Source organism: Solea senegalensis, linkage group LG18, assembly GCF_019176455.1.
Source record: "Solea senegalensis isolate Sse05_10M linkage group LG18, IFAPA_SoseM_1, whole genome shotgun sequence".
NCBI lineage: Eukaryota > Metazoa > Chordata > Actinopteri > Pleuronectiformes > Soleidae > Solea > Solea senegalensis.
The window spans coordinates 8,711,800-8,732,338 of NC_058041.1; the positions used below are offsets into that span (position 1 = coordinate 8,711,800).

The window sequence follows — 20,539 nt, forward strand, 5'->3', positions numbered from 1 at the left end:
AGAGGCAGCAAAACAGTACAGTCAATGAACAAAGTGTGCTGCCGTACATGCTGGCTCATTATGCCTCGCAAGTGTACGACATGTCTCTCTGCGCTCCAGCCTCTAATGAAGCTCAGAGATGACAACAGCGGGACGGGGCTGCTTACCTTCGTCACTCACTCCTCGGTAATTAAAATACATTAGCCGCTAAAGTTAGGATCACCAAACAAAGGGCTGTTGACTACAAGCGGGATACATCATGCACATCAGCTGACTTGATTTTTCATTTATGTTCAAGCGGTTTCTCTTTCCTAAGATGACGGATTACTACTCGAGGCTCACCATGACAGCGGCGATGTCATCGGGGTTGTCTCCGTCCAGATCGAACTTGAAGGTCACCATCTTGTCATTGTGTGTCTGCAGCTGACACTCCACCACCCGGTCCACTTTATCTGAGAGCTGCAGGGCAGGGAGGGACAGGATGGTCACGGTAATGCAAGGTGTCTGTAAACTCGCTACGGCACCGCACACAGTCAAACACGGGAGGAACAATGGGTTTCTGTACATGTGCGCAATCATGTGAGTGCGAGTGTGTGACATATGGTGTATTGTACTCTTCCCTCTGTATGACCTGTTTGTCTCTGCCTCCAGTAAACAAACCTCTTAAAAGACCGGAGGGTCCTGATCACAGGAGAAATATATATTTCTGCAGCATAGCTAATTATAATCTTGCTTAATTAGGGTGGAGCCTCACCACTCTCAAGTAAAATGCCTGCTGGTTAATTTATTTGTTTTTATGATACATTCAAACACTTTAATTCAACATTCGCTGTACCCCTGTGATGCGCAGCCTTGAACGAGCCCTCCTCCGGAACAGCTTCGCAGCAGTTCGCCTTGCAGCCGTTTTCTCTCCCTTCTCTGACAGGCCCTCATTGCCGTCACTCAAGCCTGAAGTCACATCAGAGGCGTAGCTGCAAAGACATAACGTATACACGCTACTGGTGAGAAAGCGAGCCCTTACAAACCCACCGAAACTTTCAATTCGTCATCTACAACAGATGTGATTATCTTGGTATCCCCATAATAATAAACAGCACTCTTAAAATGTCAAATAAAGACTTGATGTGCTATAGTGGCTTGTCTCTTGGGTGTAAACATTCAAGTTGAACAATACCATTTAGCATGGCCTGTTTAGACTGTATATAAAGCTGGTGTTCGTCAGAAGAAAGCAACATGTCCACGTGATATGTTGTATTTACAATGTACAATGAAGACGTTTTTGTTTTCAGAGAAATGGAGAACACTCAGTGCTTTTTTTATGAAACACTTTGGTTCGGCTAATTGCGTCTCCTGGGCATTTTTGGATTACTGTGGTCACAGACTTGCCTCCGTCCACCTTCTCCAGCACTGGCTGCAAACATTTACTAACGTTTAAAGGGCTGCTGGTTGGCCTGTGTCCACACGTCTCTATTTAAAAAAAATTATAAATCTTCATAGGTAACCTTAGTCCAATACAAAGCCTGTTTTTTGGCCCATAAAAAGAGCATGGAAATAAACAAAAGGCAAACACTTGTGTTGATATTACAAACAATTCTTCTGTTTTTGTGATCTGCAGATAAAACTTTGCTCATCATTTTTCCAGTGGTTTTTCAGAATAATAAGCAATAATGTTACTATGCTTTTGTTATTGATTTAACTCTACCATGGCCATAGCCCATTGACTAAACACCTCAATGAATATGAACTATTTTAAAGTAAATAACAAATCACTAGTTGTAGCCCTGGTGAGTGTCACAAATAATGGCAAAAGTGAAATTATGAAGCTGATGAAAAGCCCTCAGCACACAATCTGCATGTCCATTATCAGCTCTCATGCAGAGAATAAACGCCCACTCTCCCAAATATCCCACAAACAAGAAAAAAACAGGGCCTCAGCAACATCTGAGACCCAGTTACACAGAAACCCGCAAGGGTCCATTCTGCCTCAGTGCAATGAAAACACAGAAGAGCCTGTCGACGGCTTTAAGCTTGTTATCACAGCCCCACAGATGTGGAGGAGGAGGAGCCGCACAGGACAGACAGTCCTGTTAGATTTGCACTAATTTTTAAGGCCTCTAACTTTAATAAAGACAGGACTGCTAAGGTCAATTGTACCTTGGACGAAAGAAAAAGAGCAGAGTAAGGAGAAAACAAGGCTGAGGAGCTTTACCTGTCCACAGGGGAGCTGAAGCCACTCGGGGTCCCTGAGTTGCCGTGCTCAGTGTTATTAGATACTGCAATACTCTATGAATAGAAAAGATGAATGTGGTGAGATTGAGTTATAAAAGAGGATGTTCAGTCACATTGTAAACGTCAAATTCCTTAACCCAAAAAATATACAGTTCTTCTTTACTAATTCCCAGAGATAAGTGTGTTATTTGATCATCAGACAGTGGATCTGAGTTGCAAGTCTCATTCCCACAGTTGGGATTGAAAAACAACAACACATAAATGACATAAACCACAAAGTCACTTCCTTCAAAGAAAATAAAAGCCCTACACAGCTCTTTACTGTATTTCTGCCAAGTTTTATGAGTAAACGATCTGAAAGAATCAAATAAACAAATACAGAACTGGTCAAATGTGAATTAAACAAACAATTGGGAGAGTTATTCATTATTATTATTACGAGTTAGATTTGATTTACTCATACTAAGCTATTATCTCATTCATAACTTTGTATTAGGATGTATTCACCTTAGTAAGACAGATTAACAAAGATTAGTCATAAGTCTCAAGACACATCCTTTCCGGCTCTGTAATGCGGCCACTCACCGAGGAGAAGCGCAGCGCCGCAATGGGGAGACCGTTCACACTAGGGGTGTTCGCGTGCATGGTGGGAGGGGTCGCTGGCGTGTTAAAGGTGCCGGCCTCCAGCGGATCCTGGAGCCCAGAGGAGCTCAGATCGCCGTCCGTCTCACAGTCAGCTGTTTCAACAAAGGATATAAACCATTAGCATGTGACAAACTGTGTGGCCTGATAAACCAACACAGACTGTAGCACGCGCGCAAGCGGGCTTGACACGGAGTATGACACCAAACTGAGGCATAACACACACATAAATAATGACAATGACAGTCCCACAGTGGGGTTAGAGATTTCAGAGACACAATGCTGGTATTTTCGATTAAAAAATATAATATAAAAGACTATTTGTTGGTGTTTGTGTGCGTAAAATAAGAATTACAGGCACTGAATAATTACGTTATCCACAGCCAATGTGCTCTGAGATCTGAAAGGCTCTCTGTTCTGAGCAACTGTACAGATTATGCAAAGGAAAAATGTACATGTGCAGTGTGTGAGATATAGCGTGTGTAGATAACCTGTACACAAGAGGTCAGAGGTTTAACACTGACCAATAACAAATGGTGTAAAAAAAAATTGTAGTATGGATCTGAGAAACAGGTCAAGAAATGTTATGTTATGATTATAGTTCAGAATAATAGCAGTAATAATAGAACATTAGTTGAGGTTTTTTTTTCCTTTCATTTCAAAAACTACTCAAACACAGTATCATGCTATTAGGGTTTTATATTGGGGCCTCTCACAGTTAGCAGAAGACAGGCTGTTGTGGCGGATGTGGAAGTGCTGGTCGGCCTCGGGCTCCTCCGGTTCAGCAGGGTAGTTGGAGCTGACACCAGAGTCCGCAGAGCTTGTGACGGGGGACAAGATGGTGGCTGGAGTGGGGGACTCTGCTGCAACGGCATTGCTGACTTGAGGTGAACAGAGCTGAGGTGAACGGAGCTGAGGTGAACGGAGCTGAGGCTCCGGTTCCTCTTCGATGGCTTCTTGCTCCTGCTTCTTCCTCCTCTCCTCCGCCTGCCGCCTCAGCTTCTCTCTCTGGCGCTTGATGGCGGTCACCCTGTCCCGTATGGCCTTGGCCACAAGCTTGAAGTCTGCCTCGCACACAAAGCCAAGTACGACCTGCATGAAAATGCACAAACCGGTCAGGGCAAAACAGGTGCAAGTAATGGTCCCCAGTGCAATATTTAGACAATTCACGCAGGTCTGTCGTATGTAATGACCTGGACACGTATGCAGTGACATCAACAGTCAGTCTTTTGCTATTGTGCTAACATTTACATTCAATAGATGGCATTTTCTGTCAGTTTTGTGTCTTGCACAGCCTCTTGTGACACACACAGTCCAGCAGAGTGGGCTACTCAACACATAGTCAGATTACAGTGGACTGGATGTTCTCTCTCTCTCTCTCTCTTTACTGATACCAAATTTGATCTTGATGAAAACTACCGCAAAGAGGTAAACAAGTCAGGAGCCGTGGCTCGCATTTTCATTAAAAGTGACCTCTGCAGAGGAGGTTCTGGAAGGACTGTTTCGTAACCACCAAGAGAGCCATTATATTATTAAAGACGTGACCCCAGTTGCTTCCTGAGACACGCTCTCACATTACAAACCATTGATGATTAAATGTTGAGCTATGCCCTTGACACACTCAGTGAAGCTTTCTCTTCATGGTCGGGAGCACATGTCAGTGTTTCTGCTGTCATAACAGCGCTGTCAAAGAAGCATAATGATGCTGGATGCATTAGTGAGGCTGGCCTCACTAGGCTGGGGGTCAAGTGTCACAAGACACGTCACAGAAAGAGATTTTTTTTATTTCACTAATGGTGCTCGACTGTGATATGATGCTTTAACAGGATCTCTAACGCGAATATCTGTACGTTGGTGTGAAACCTCTACAAAATCTACAACATCCATGAATATTTAGCATTTGTTTGCCTTCAATAGCACTAGGTAGCAGTAGTTACTTAAAATAATGAGTTAAGTGTCTATTTTAATTACATCACCTTCTATTTAAAGCATCCAGATAAAGAGAATTAGTTTATGAAGAGGAAATAGATGTCTCATTTGTATTAAAACATTAGAGGCGGTGCCACATATCCAGTCCAGTAAACCAGTATTAAAAGCTATCATCATAAATTAAAATCAGGATGATGTGAGGTTAGCTGAAGTCGCCACTATCTCTTGATCTGGAATCCATTATTCAATTTCCTCACTATTAGCTGCTACAGAGTGGGTCAAGCAGAGCAGGTTGTCCTCACAGTATAATGTGTGTGTGTGTGTGAGTATCGACCTACCATCTCCTGAGCCACCTCCTCGGGCACGTCTTTGTAGAGCTCGAAGAGGAACTCGATGGCATTGTTGTCCTTGTACTTTCCGTGCAGCTTCTTGGTGTCGTCCATGCGCAGCCACAGCTTCAGACCCGACTTCACTGTGTCGTCCTCCTCGGCCAGCTCTACGTGCACGCCGTTGTTCTCGTGGAAGAACGGGTGTTCCAGGAGGTCCTGAATGGTGTACCTGCAGGAAAGGAAGGAGGGCACTTAGATACTTCTGCTATTTAAAAGACAGATACACAGCTTTCTATCATTAAGCGCTGCCTACTCAATGCTCAAAAGAAGATATTTGCTTCTTGCTTTAAGCCACTAATCACAAACATTCCACTGTGGGAATCACAGTGTGGGCCTACAGAAGTAAAAACCATGATAAGTACAGGAAGCTTTATACAAATATAAGTTACAAAACAGGCTTTCTATCGGGCTGCTGTGACCTTGTGAGTCCTATACTCACACTTGAAAATGAAGAGAACACGACCTGCGAGAAAACATGGCAGACATGTCTGACTTTACTGTGAGATTCCTTGTTTTTGCAACAGAAATAATAATGATGATAATAATAATAATAATAATAATAACAAAATGATAGAAAACAGCATTTTAGTAATGTTTAAACCTTCTTGTGTGTGTTTTTCACTTTATTTATTTAAAAAATATGCATATCTGCACAAAGTCTGCGATGTCAAGACGTAGAAGGCAGGGGAAACGGAACTTGGAACGCGGACTTGTAAACAGTCATTGTGTGATAGCTTGTTTTAAGTGTACCTTTCGTCTTTGTTCATACGAATGCAGCCTTCAATGATCTCCTTCAGTTCGGGGACCTTGACTTTGTAGAAACTGTCAGGTTTCATTCCCTGCAAGAAAAAAATAAAGGAGCACACTGAGTTTTCACTTCATCTGCGCAGCCACAAATTGTATCAATAAGTAACAGATGAGCTTCCCTGGCTTTACGGATTCAAAGCACGGACTGCCCCTCCCACCTGCACGACATGTTAACATACTCTTCTCTGCTTGGTGACACTTGCCACCATGACATTCTGTTCTGCAATCATGTCAACACTGGAGGAAAACAGAATCTGGAGCTCAGGAAAATGGAAAAACCCCACAGTGCTCTCCTTCTTTTTTTTCTGACGACAGTCATGACAGCTTTAGCTTTAACGTACAACAAAAGTACACGATATAAAGGAGCTTTTCTAATTGTTATCATGCTAATAATATAGATATATTACAGCCAAGTGCCAAATGGTGTAAAAAAATGACTGATGGGAAAGATGTTTGGTCTGCAGATACCCAAACAACCAGTAATTAGGATCTGAAGCAGAGAACAGAGGTTTGTTTGTTTAAGCAGTTTGCCTCTCTGACCTCAGAGTCACCTTCACAATAAATCAGTTTTTCAAATCTAATTTGTGGCTCTGCACCTTTCCTGTGGTGACAGAGATCGAGATAAGGCCTCAGGAAATATGCTGCAGGTTTATTGACTTTGCTTTATCACATTTAAAGGAAACAATCGGTGGCTTTAGTGCAAAGCCACAACAATTATCTTGCATGATTACAAGGATTAAGCAGAAAATGTGGCTTACAAGTGTAGCTATTTTCTAAATTGATGTGGACACATTTGTTTCAGGTCAGGGGAACCTTAATGCTACAGCAGAGAACAGTGTGTTTTCAACTTTATGGCAGTCTGACACCATCCTGCCCTAACATCAATGACATGCTTGTGTTTCACAACGACATTTATTTCTGAAGCAAAAACATCAGAAAATCCCTATTTCCAGCTGCCTCACATGTCAGTATTTGTAATTTTCTTCGGTTTCTTCGGTTTGCATGTTTAACCTGTCTTTGTTTTTCCTACACATTTTCACTTATTAATAGATTCATGACTGAAAAGGAACAGAGATGACAAAAGAAGATACATAAATAATGAAGAATAATTAAACATTTGTCAACGGATCCTAGAATATTAGTACAGGAGATAATAGTTTTTAAATGAGGGGGAGATTGTGTCCATACATGATATGGTATTTTACACTATAGAAACACACATTTCTTCATTTATTTGAGGTGAAATTAAACCAGATTTCGCACAAGGCATGGACTATTCCCAAAGAAAAATGATTTCCAAGAATCTATATGAATTATATGAATTTATATGAATTCTGCCTATATGTATATATATATATATATATATACATAAAAAAATACACACTAAATGCTAAACAAATAAATTGGCACATTTTGTCCGCATATGAGCGGTTAACATAAATAACTAACGACAAGTACAGCTAATGTGATTTTTCACCTATTTTTTCCGACTGCTCGTGAAACATTATGACGCTGTCTAGTTTCCGGAGGAGCCAGAACCCACTACGACTTGTTGGCATTGTCACTCTCTCACTTTCCAGCCTTCGTCAGACTCTGTTTGCTTTGCATATGTGACACTCGAGTAAGAAAGTGCACTCTTTGTGGAGCAAAGCATGAGACACACTTTCCAAAACATATAATTCTGCCGTCGCCTGCTTTTTGCCCACCATGGCGTAACTCAACTACTGTAATGCTACACTCTTAAAAGTCACTACTGTGCTTCTGGACTTATTTCCCCTAAGATGTCCTACATTTATTTTTCTCTTAAAAAAAAACATGTGATATGGTCTGAATCATGCGCTGGCTTCTGTACTACATGTGTGTAATCGGTGCAAACCATCTTCTTCCATTTATAGTCATGTTAACATGACAAGAAAATAAATTCATTACCTAGCACATCTGTCATTTGTCAATAAAGTTTTTGGGGTTTTTTTTCTGCAAGCCTTTGCAAACTAGTCAGTGTCTTTGAACTGATACAGACACTGACAATCAGTGAGTCAAACAAAAATCATGGTGTGTAACCTTCAAATGGAAAAATCCAGCCTTTAATAGACAAAAAGCTGTTTTTATTCCTTATGATCCCCACTTTTTTCCAAGGTTTCAGGATATCCAGACATTTACACAAGATATCCTGGTTCCCTTTGGTCTAATTCCAATGATGCAGACATATGTGGACAATTAAGTACAGGGTTGAAATACCATAAACAGGTCCTTCCAGTCATACTTACGCTGGTAACTTTGCGGTAGATCTGGGCAGCGTTTTGGCACTCAGAGTACGGGTACTCAGAGGTGGCCATCTCCAGGATGCACATTCCAAAGGCGTAGACGTCCACCGCCTCGTCGTACTTCTCCTCGTACATCTCCGGGGCCATGAACTCTGGCGTTCCTGTCAGGGCAGAAGTAAAGATCTCCTGTTATTTCTGGGTCACCAGAAGTGTTCACACACACCAAATCTTACTGAGTAAATCCAAAACAGCTTTTCTCATTTCCAAAAAAAATTGAAATTACAAATATCCAGGGACGAAATAGTTCCAGAAATGATCCAGAAATGGTTTTACTGGAACGGATTCACATTTATTGAACTAAACAAATGTGAAAGTACTGACAAGTCTTCACAACTGGACACTGACACTACCTCCTTGTATTTGACGAGATGGGAAATTTCCCTACTATGAATTCTTGGCAAAATAGAAAAGATTCATCAATGGACAACAGCCACAAAACATGAAAGGGCAGATCATTTGCCAGTGTCATAATGTTTTCCCAGATGATAGAAATCAGGCAATTATTAAACACAAACACTAGTCAGAGAGGTACACACACATCAAAGCCATGCAATAATCATTGGTTTTCATGAGAATCCTCGTATTGACTTGTGACTTCAAAAATTAGCATGTTTTGGTCCATTTCCATTGATGTTTTAGCTGTAAAGGGTCTGAATTTAGACATTTTGTTCCAGACAGTGTCTCTTTCAAATGTGCTCTAAGTGCAGGGTAAACAAGGTAAAGCCTCACGTACAGACCTAAATGAATACTTACCAATGACACTTTTAGCAAAAGAGGCACTTTTGAGAGTGGCCAGCCCCAGATCCCCTATTTTGACAGATCCGGTTGGGCCAGTGATGAAGATGTTGTCACACTTGAGGTCACGGTGGATGATGGGAGGAGTGCGCGTGTGCAGAAAGTGAAGCCCTTTGAGGATCTGGCGACTCCAGCGCTGCAACAGCTTCAGCTTCATCTCCTTAAACCTTTTCAAATACCTAAGAAGAAAAAGAAAGGAGGATACGTTTAAACAATCCCACTCTAAACATAGCAAAATAAAGCACAGGAGGAAGCTTTTCCTTTGGACCGAATAATCCATCTCTCTATTTTGACAGCGCAGAGGAAGTTCTAAAGTGGCCTGGTTTCATTTTCTTATCGCATCATATAAAAGACAAAAGACAAGCTGTCAAACGTAACGCAGAGACTTTGACAAAACTCACGTTTTCAGTGTGCCTGACGTCATGAGTTCAGTCACCAGAATGATGCACTTGTGGCCCTTCATTGTTGACTTCCAGGAGTCATGGAAACGGACGATGTTCGGGTGCTGCAGGCCCTTCAGCATGTCCACTTCCTCGCTGAAGCGCTGTCGCTCCGCCTTGGTCAGCTTACGGGTCTGCGGAGGACATAACGTGTGTGTTTACGTGCACTGTAAGAACACACTTTTTCACCGTGCACTAGAAAAGAGACAAACCTGTTCATTCTTATCATAGTGTTCCCATGTAAAGCCCTGTTGTTTCTTTATTGACTGAGTTGCCTCAGCAGTCAAGGTAAACAAGTATTTGTTTGGTTAGTTTTCCCTCAAAAGCGTAGCAAGAATCTGCTGTTACACTCAGTCGACATGAAAGCTCTGATCGAAATCTAGACGACCGGTTAACATACAATCACGTCACAAAGCATTACATCACCTGGTATTTTCTGGAACCACGAAATGTTGTTTACATTTAAAAAAAAGCTGCACTGGGATAACCCAAACGTGGATAAAAGAGCATGTGGCAATGCCGACTGCTATAGTTCACATAAATAAATAATAAATAATTGCACAAACAAAGAATAAACTGTATCCTGTGGCATGGTCATCCAGATTTTAAATAAACTGCGGTGTGAAGGTTGTTCAGTAAACCATTTATAATGCAGTGGTGTTGACAGGTAAGTAGCAGCGCCATGAAGGTTCAACACTGGTCCTCTGGTTACGTAAGTTGATAACAGTAAATACGGAACCAATTTTGATAAATCACTGTTACTTTAACTAATGAGCTTGCTCCAGGACTGAAAACCACAGGTTCATCCATCTGGGCGACCCCGCTGTTACATAATCAAGCTCACTTTTCCAATAAGGGAAGCTCTAACTTAACAAACTTGAAGGGTGTTTCCAAATATCCATGTAAACCTGAACCAAACACTGCAATCATGCCCGATGAACAAAGACATTTTTGTGCTTCCTCTGGGATGAATGGGCCAATTTTACTGTTGCTGGAGTAACTCGGTTTGCGGTGTGTGGTTGGTGGAAAACTCCGGGGAGACTTGAGGAACCATGAATCCTGCATTGAGGTGGAATTCTGGGAAAAACGCTCCGCATGTGTTTATGCTTACAATCAACATGTCCGCTGCACTTTCTCCTACCTCTCTGCTTTTCCTAGAATATGTTAGGGGGTTGCTGGAGGCAGACTGTCTGAGGACCCACGATGTCTTGAGTCACACCCACCAAAGGCCCCTTTTACCTGCGTCAGTCACATGTCAAACCTGCCACTTTGCACCCAAAGATTGAAACACGAGGGCCCCCCGAGCTCGAAGGCAAGAAACAGAGGTGACTTCTGAGTGAGTGGTTTGCATCTATGTCGATAGCAACGACACAGGCTGCAGCTTATTCCTCATATATGAAAGAGCTGTCTGAAATCGTTTACTACTGAGCTACGATCATACATATGGACATGTGTCCTCTGGAGTAGGTCAGTTGTAATTCAATCATCCTGCATACAATTAAGCTTTGAGGAGGCCCAAAGTACATAATTATCTAGATGTTGAGGTTTACAGCTGCCTGTGTAAATAAGGAGATACATGCAATATGACAAAAACCAGGGTGTGAATCTTAAGAGTGCGTGCATTATCTCTATATGCGTGTGCAGTTTAGAGATAGCCAGGGTGAGTGAGTCAGTGGGTTTATGGTGTGATGTACATCTGGTTATTATCTAAGTGTGATAACATCAGACCCCTGTGTAGTGAGCTGTGTCTCCTGTGGATAGTCACTCGCGCGGACAGATGAGGGCTGTTGCCGGATTGTGCTGCGTGGAGTCAGCGGCACGCTCATTAGCCGTGGTGTGCAGCAGAGCCCCCTTGGAAACCCCACCACTTCCAAAACCACAGGATTTACTACAGCCTAGCATGCGGGGTGGCATGGTTGCACAATTCAAGGATGCTAAACGCAGGGATTCTAGGGAGAAGCAAAAAATAAATAATCCTGCTGTGCACACACTGAAAAGTGCTATTCATGAAATGTGAGCTGTCTCACAAACTGGTGTGATTATTTCATGTGACTAATCGTAAACATGTCCTTGGTTCAACCCTCTAAAACGCAAATTTGACTTATTGAGGGTAGTTTAACATTAACGAAGCCTTCTCTCAGTAAATAAAGAGTTTTGCTCTGACTAAAAACAGAAATGAAAAGACTGGATGGGTTTGTACTCCATGCAGGTCAGTAATAATAAAAAAACATAATACATTTAATACTTAACGGATTACTAAACTAATTAACTATTTGATATTGATTAATTGGGTTGAGTGTTGTTGTTTTTAGTAATCTAAACAAGGATTTTCAGCCTCTTAAATGTGAATATTTCCTCGTTTCTTTTGCGCCATATAACAAAGACCGCACTAAAACTGGGTCAAACAAGACACTGGAGAACGTAATCATTTCAAGGTTTGCATAACAGCCACGAAATAACTGACAGATGAATCAATTATCAACATCACTGTTCATTGCAACCCTATGATTATTTCCCTCATTATTACAGACACTTATACTTAAATTAGACTTAATGATATTTAGTTAGAGGCCCCATGTTTGTCTTATGTTAAAAATAATATGTGAAGAGCAGGGCTGGGAATCACAGGGTACCGCACATGGTCCACAATCCCAATAATATCACGATGCAACGATTCTGTGATATGTAATATACTGCAAGACAGTCATATAGCGATCACGATATCTGTCTTAAGTAAAGAAAACAAAATGTCCGTGAAAAGTTAAAAGTGCACGATTTCTCGATGTATTAACAACAAAGACAACAAAGTGCATAAAGGCTATGTATTCAACAAATTTAAGGTAGTTTTCTTGCCAAAGGCCAGGTAACGTCTGCCCAAGTGAAAAAGTCAGGGACTGTTTACTTTAAAGCATCTTGATGTATTAACTAAAAGATCAATATTTACCCTGGCGCATCGATTATCGTATTTGCACGAGGAAGGACGACGGCATTATCACCAAATCGATATTCTGAACCACCCTTAGTAAACAATAGAGTATCTATCTAACTATCTGCCAACCACCTCTCACTTACTTCTGCCTTCTTGGACCAACAAGGTTAAAAAAAACAACACTGGAGAAAGTGATGCAGGTGGGGAGGGCACAAAAACAAACAAAACACATAGGTATATTCATCAGATCAGTGTGTGAATGTTGTCTAATAATGTTGCCTCTTCCAGCCGGATGGTTTATTCTTAGTCACTGAGAGGTGTATGTGTACATATGTGTTGAGTTGGGGGGAAGGGGTATATTTGGGCTCTGTGCCAAACTGAAGTTACATAAACAGTGTTGACGGTGGAGAAGCTACTGTCAACACCCATATTATGACAACCGGGACATGATCACGACATGTCAGCCAACATTTACGCCAAACCAGGTGGTTTACACTGCGGCTTCGTACAGGAACGGAACTGCACTGATGTTACACTCAGACAGTCTGGCCAGGATTTGGGGAGCATCCAGGGAGTGAGTGTGGAGTGGCTGCGGTATCTGTAGGAATCTGCACAGGGAAAAGTAGGCCAACTGAAATAAGGGAATTCAGTCATGCTACTCATTGCCTACAAGGAAGTGTGTTAAGGATTAGAAGCAGATGTTCATATTCTTCTCTTGAAGACTGGGGACTGCATTCACAATCATTTTAAGTATAGTGCTGAAAAGTTGAGTCATTCAATGTTAACTGGAAAAAATGTTGCCCTTTTTTTTTAAACCCATTACATATATATATCTCAACATGACACCCAGTCTAAACGTTGCTCATGAATGTGTTTTTAATTGGTTGTCATAATCTGAAAGGAACAGAGGATTAGACTTTGTCATCACAGTTGAATCCACTTGTATGTGTTTGGATTTGGATGTGTCGAGTGACTTGTGCCGTCAACAGTCTGCTAGCAGCACTGCAGAGATGTCAGGTGGCCAATGTCAGGGGTTAGAGGTCACGAATACAACTACTGCACTCCTCTACTGCATCAGCTGGTGTATTTTTGTATGAGTCTCTATTGTTCACATATTATTATTTGAATTGTTTATGTATTTTATGGTTTTAAACTGGACTTAAATTGTCAGGGTTCAAACAACCTTTCCAACATTTAAGTAAAGCTCAATTAAAACTGTAGAGTGTAACTTTGAAATATATATTTTTTTTCTTTCTTATATTCAAACCATTGTCAAATGAGCTCACACAATGCTGATGAAGTCCATCAACTCCACACGGCTCTCTGTGGTTCTAAGTATAGCGGCGTTTACTGTAGACTGTGTTGCCCGGTGACATTCACCCACAGGAAGTGATAAGTTTCACTTCGAGACGGACGGAGGCAACAACAATAACGCGAAGACTGGAAAGAGGCTGGCATATGACTGAAAAAACACAAAAAAGCACCCACAAACAAACCAAAACAAAACGGGTCCTTCAGCAGTTTTGCGGGATAAACACTTCTTGTCGCCGCCCGCCCGCCCGTGTGCTGCCACTGCATATACATAAACGCTCCCTCAGGCAGGTCACATAGTATTGCTTAGCATTACAGAGCCTGAGTTTGAAGGACGCAGCATATTAATGACGAAGAATAACAACGGCAACAGCAAAATAAACCGCCTGGCTGTTTTTAGGTGCTCCTATGTTCATCTTAAGCATAATCCAGTTGCTCAAATGCAGGTGCCATACTTTTCAAGTCTACCCTGACCTCAGTAAAACACTAAAAGGGTCACAGGTCACTTACATCTTCTTCACTGTTATTCAATTATGACTTAAAGTTCTGCTAACAGGCCATAATGCATGTGCGCTAGAGTTGCGATGCTGACAGTCAAGAGCACTGCTGACAAAGACCAGGGCACAGAAAGTATGCAGCAGGCAGGAACCTGTTCAGCTTCAGGATTACCAAACCACTGTCCATCAGAGGTGCTGACAACTGACTCGCCAAGCTCTGGGATTGAGGTCAAAGGCAAACGTGGGGAGAAGAAAAAAAATATAGTCCTGACCTCACGAGTCTAAGACTGATATACCTGGCTTGACTGACACACACTCTGTACAAACACTCACAAACACTCTTTCACTGGTACAGTGATGCATTTAGATGTGGGCCGGTCGGCACTGAGGCGGCAGTGTAGTCTTTCCAAGGAACGGCCCGACACGTTCTGTAAATGGAGCGGGCAGAGGGAGGTTAGCCATTAATCTCATAAGGATTGAGGATTGAAACCAGCCACTGACTGCTGCTCTCACTCTGAGAACCTGACCTAACGTGGCGCGGCGCCCGGCTAATTAGCTGCACGAGAAAAAGAGCCCTCGATGTAGAATTACACTATCCCTGATGTGTAGCATTTCAACAGTGGAACGTGGAGTGTCAGGCCAGTGTTGTCTAAACAGGAAAACAGTTCATAGCACAATGACCAGTGCTGGATGTCATACTAAAATCTATCCATACTTAATATCAACAATCTTAATACAGCGCTCTTAGGTTTGTTTATGTGGACGCGCAAATTGTCACATAAACCTTAAATTTGCACGGCAAATAATTGGCTGATATTTACACCGATCCTTGTATGCATATATGCTTTAACCTAATACTGGCCTATTTATTGGTCTGCGAGTGCACAAGTAAAAGCCTGTCCTCTGGAGAGTGTTGTTTGAGAGCTGGAAGACCTTGTATCTTTAGTCTGTTTACTTTGTTATACTTAACTTCTCTTGCACTGTCTGCTGTTTGCTTTTAGTCACACACTAAAACCTCATCTTCTATAAACAGCGCTGCCCCGATATTGAAGACTCTTCTTGTAATACTCTTGCCTTTAAAAACTCAGCTTTGAGATTTACAAACTGTAACGGAGTAAATTCTGATCTGTCTTATTTAACTATTTTCCCTACTTTGATGCATTCTTTAAATGAGAGCTTGTGATTATGTGGCAATAAAATAGAATAACTGCTACTGAAACATCAGTACATTAAATATCTGAATCTATGGAAAGGGACATTACTTATTAGTAATGCTGCTTTAACACTCAACTTCAATGGTGTGTATAGCAACAATGAGAAGATCTGATTGACCGGTGGCACCTGCGACGTCATGAGGACATTCCTCCTTTACTCTGGTCAAGTAAACCCTGCAAGAGGGAGGGAGGAGGAAGCTTTCCAACTGCTGGAGGGGAGAATATATTAGCTGTTCTCAGTGTTATGGCATTTGCGGATAAGAGTGAGAATGGAACAAACACTTTGTCCTCTCTAACAAAGCCGGTGAACCAGTGAAAGAGCACAAGACACTTTTTTTTAAATGAAGAAATGTGAACGAGGTCAACACAATGACTCGAGGAGAGGAACAGCAGAGAGCACATGTTGCAGCATAGCCAAACAATCAACTGTAACGCGGTTATGCAATCATACAAAATAAGACGACCGAGGCAACAATATTGATGATAATATCTGTTAGACTGACTTTGTAATGCTAAGGTTGCAGCCCTGTGTACAGCCAAAGGATTAGAGAAGCCTGCTTACTGGAGCAGCTGTGTGAGAATTCAATAAACATGTAATGTGTCACATGAGGTTCGTGCACTTCCATAAATAAGCATATGTTCAGCGGCTCCTCCCACTGCACAGTGAGGGACATTATTGAAAACTGTAGATTGGACGTGAGGGACCTGTGGGCTCTTAGTGCTGGCTCGACGGGCCGCACGGCTGTGGCAACCAAAAACAACAAGGAGATTTGTGATCGGTTATTGCTATCCGAGGTGAAAAGGTCAGACATATTTGACCATAAACAATTTTAAGTATGAGAATGTCCACGTTTCTTTGTTAAAATGGCGCATTTGTGCCTTCGGGTGGGCACATTAAGTGAGCAATAAAGTAAGGAAGATTTATTTGCTGCTGAATTCTGAAGGTTGGTACAAAAACACACTGATGCTCATAGAGGGACATAAATTGTATTTGTGATGTGAACATAAAATAGATGCTGTCATCCACCTGTCATTTGGCAATTACCTCTATAACTTAAGAGTTTTAATGGTCGCCCTGTAGAACATTAGATTTCATCAAGTCATTAACATTAGCGGGTTGGAATCATCAGTCTGACTCCAAGGAATGAACCGATGCCCGAATGCTTTACAATGTTTACGATAATTATCCACCAGGCTGCTGTGAAACAGACAACAAGCTGCGACAAGTTCATGACCATACATATCTGAAAGGGTTTTAAAAGTATGGCCCCGGGGCAACGTCTTTAGATCTTTGAACTGTGTGAGTATTATCTCGCGGATCTTTCAATGGTGCACTTAAGTCCATTCCACCACTGTGACGTGAAACACTTTTTCAACAAACACGGGAAAGAAAATGTTTCGGTGCATGTTTAGAAATGGAGTAACTAACATCTCCATCATGTGATAATTCAGTCGAGTCTGCAGTTGTTCATCTAACAATTGACCTTGACCATTAGAGCCTGGTGAATTTATTATAACCCCAGGCTCATAGAAAGGGTGCTTTTATCTCAGAGCACCCTGGCCTTCTTTGATATTACTTTCTTATGAAGTCAAAAGCTGATAAAACCCCCTTGAACATCACTTGAAATTCCAAATATCTGTAAAGTATTCCAACATTCCCGTATTCACTTCAGGATCAAATAAAGACTTCTTTTTTTTTTTATGTAATAGTCAAAGTGAAACACTTAAGGGAGATGAAACATGAACCATGTGTTACTGAACAGTTTGTGTCTAGTTTATTTACTCCACTCTGGCTCTGGCTGCAGGTACAGAGCAGCAGCGCGGTGTCACACTGACAAACAAGGACATGCTATATCAAGTACCACTCGTAGATATAGTGTGCAAAGTGATGGTGTGCGCAAGCGGTGCCCACGTCACAGGAAGGCAACAGCATGAAAGATTTATGAATCTTGTCCCCCCCCCGCTCAAAACTCAAGAATAAAAAATGACAAATACATGGAGAGCATGTATGTGAAAACCCGCAGAGCGCCGTGATAAAGAGAGCACAGTTTCAAATCTTGCCAGAGCACAAATGACAAATGTTTTCTGTTGACTGAGAAAACACATTACAGTGTTTGCTGATGGGTATTGCAAGGTGCCAGACCACAAACAGGTACAGTCATTACTGTACACCAATGGCCAATTCATCCCAGAGCTCACATGGCACTGTGCACCGTGCAGACGCCTCCGTCCTGCACAGTCTCAGCACACACAGTCAGTTCAGAAAAGACCACAGGTTACCCATGGAGCAGCCTTTTCCCTTCCCAACTATGGCCTCAGAGCCCTAACAGCTATTAAAACTTGAGGTCTTTGGTTTGTTTAGGAAGCAGGGCCCGAGCTGCAAGGTGACCACATGTTTCACCCCCTAAAGAAACGCCTATACAGTGACAGTGTCAATACTAAGAACTGAGGTAAAAACAAAGACTGATGTTCCGCCAAAAGGCTGCTATGCACTGTGTGATGATTTTTGTCCATATATAAGTTGACAGTCATGATAAAGATGTATGGCAGATGGTCTTTGGTCAAGCTAGAGGTTAAATTCTTGGGCAATTAGTTGCCTCCATCTTGTCCTCTCCCTCGTGGCCTCGCCTGTTACACCATCTGTCCTCATGTCCTCCTTCACAACATCCATGAACCTTCTCTGTGGTCTTCCTCTTTTCCCCCACCTCCAAATTCCTTCAACATCCTAACCCTAAGCCAACATAATCACCACCCCACCTCTGCACGTGACCAAACCATCTCAGCCTTGTCTCTCTGACTTTATTTCCACAGAAAAAGAGAAATACAGAAGGAATACCAGTGTATGACATTTATATCCTAATGCCACGGTATGGATAAACAGATCATTCACACACAACAATGAGTTCTTACAACATAGTGTGATGATCATGATCACACTGAACTGTGTGTGAGGAATCAATTTCATGGGGCAAAACCAAGACATCAGAGCTGATGTTACAAAGGGTTGAGGACAAAATCCATCCAGCAGAAGAGAAATGCGTCACCACCCAGAATATAAAACACAAAATCAAACAGAAAATGAGAGGCGAGTGAATTTAAAAGCACTAAAGCCGCTTTATAATCACTTTTTCTTCCCACACAGTGTTCCAAGTCGCTGTCTGACAGAACATGCAACTCAGTTCTCCTAATTATTTACTTAACTATTATAATTAGAACATAACATTTAATATTTTAACTTGACAGAATATTCTGCATGGCGTTAAACACACACACACAGACACAGAAAGTCCTTATTACTGTGTTTCTATGGTGCTTGGCCATAATCTTATCTACTATTATATATCTACTAAAGTAAGCTTATCATGCTTACACTTTCAAGAATTAAACTCAAACAACTTCACTCAAGCCATTGTGAGTTCATTCCCTTCAAATTATGTTTTTACTAAACCGGTTTCTTGTATTTTTATTCATTCTAAATTGGTCGTTACCCATCTATCCTTCTATGTTTTGGACCTTCTTATCACGGTATAAAGTGTCATTTAGATGTGAGGCGGATAAGAGACTATCACACAGCTAAGACGTGTATAAAAAAAAGCACACACAGTCATGTTCAAGCACTTGAGTTTCCATTAGTAACATTCAAACACACCTAAGTGCCCTGAGGCCGCTGAGCACAAAGCCACCATGCTCCCTCAGTTTGAACTGTACCTTCAGTATCCACTCTAAAAAAGAGACTTACACTATCAACAACAGCCAATGTGACACAGTTATCAGTGCAGAGGGCATGCTGCGTGATACAGACAAGCTGCATCGAGCACGGCAATCACCAAAATGATTGCACATTTAGAACAGAACGGCGTTTTTATTGAGAAAACAAAACAAGCGGCCCTCGCGTCAAAGTGACGTGCTGCCATATGTAAGTGCAGGCTATCGTGGTGGGCCTCCTTCACGTTGGGAGAACATTGGCTGGCTCTGATAAGCTGAATCTGGCTTCAGCATGGGCCCTCCGAGTAAAGACAGTGTTGATGTTGGCTACGGAAAGAGCTGATAGGAAGCCCACAGCTCGCGTTATGTCACTGAACACTAGCCACATTCAGATAAAAGTTACACAGCCCGGCTTCAATGAGGCCCATGCAGGCAACAGAAATCTAGGACCGGTGCCAAACTGGGTTAATTCTTTGCTGTTTTAACTCGTAACTCTAACTACAAATGGTGCACAAGACGTTAATTAAGTTTTACAGATTTAATTTGACCTGCTGCTATTATATGAGCTTATAACTCTGAGTTAAAGTGTAAACACTTCAGCTTCCAACTCTAGACCACGTGAGCCCATTGTCCCTGCTACAGTCATGGCTTTAAATCTCACAACAAAATGGATGAAGTAAATCTTTCAGCACCACAACACACATCTCCTTTCTTCTCGCTTTCGTCCTCAGGTAACGTCTGTTTTCCATTTCCTGTTTCTTAGCAGTAATGGCTTCTGTTTATTTTATCTAACCAAACAGATAAAGACTGCACTTAATATTCTCATAAGTGCTTTATCACAACTTGGTTCAACTCCACATTATTTAGTTATCATTAGTTTTGGTAGTAAAAAAAAACCAAAGTGAAACATAGAACAGCATCAATTAAAGCAATAGGGACAAAATTATAGAATAGAATTATTATTCTATGGGAATACAATTATAGAATTATAGACATTTACAAAAAGGCCAGTGAACTAAAAAGAGAACACATCGTTTCTAAAAGCAACTTACTGGGAAAACAAAACAGCGGTGTGGCAGCAACTGGAAGAAACATTTGTCAGTTCTAAGAGACTAAGTGCTTATAAAAGGGCCTGGGATATAAGATAAGGTCTAAACATTTAGAGAAAACAGCGAAATCAAAAATGGACAGAGAGCCAGTGAAGTGAGCTTTACGAGTGGGGGGGGCAAAATAGAATGCTTGTACTTTTTTATTACCAGTCAACATCCCTGCAACTGCATTTTTGGACCTAAAACGAAACCTATATTGGAATGAGTATTAACAGTCAACTCAGCGTGCAGTATCACCAG

General features: G+C 41.6%; 1 protein-coding gene across 3 annotated transcripts in view; it reads right to left on the reverse strand.

Annotated features, from left to right (window-relative positions):
- The window catches only part of wnk4a (WNK lysine deficient protein kinase 4a), a 35,324-nt gene that overhangs the window by 9,861 nt on the left and 4,924 nt on the right, over positions 1-20,539 (reverse strand). For all 3 annotated transcript variants that reach the window (XM_044013382.1, XM_044013381.1, XM_044013383.1), the window contains exons 3-12: positions 9,496-9,668; positions 9,053-9,273; positions 8,243-8,400; positions 5,919-6,007; positions 5,118-5,337; positions 3,567-3,942; positions 2,794-2,945; positions 2,189-2,262; positions 815-950; positions 322-438 (exon numbers count right to left, since the gene is read on the reverse strand). In XM_044013382.1, coding sequence (XP_043869317.1) covers positions 322-438; positions 815-950; positions 2,189-2,262; positions 2,794-2,945; positions 3,567-3,942; positions 5,118-5,337; positions 5,919-6,007; positions 8,243-8,400; positions 9,053-9,273; positions 9,496-9,668 — 1,716 coding nt within the window. The remainder of the gene's footprint in view (positions 1-321; positions 439-814; positions 951-2,188; positions 2,263-2,793; positions 2,946-3,566; positions 3,943-5,117; positions 5,338-5,918; positions 6,008-8,242; positions 8,401-9,052; positions 9,274-9,495; positions 9,669-20,539) is intronic.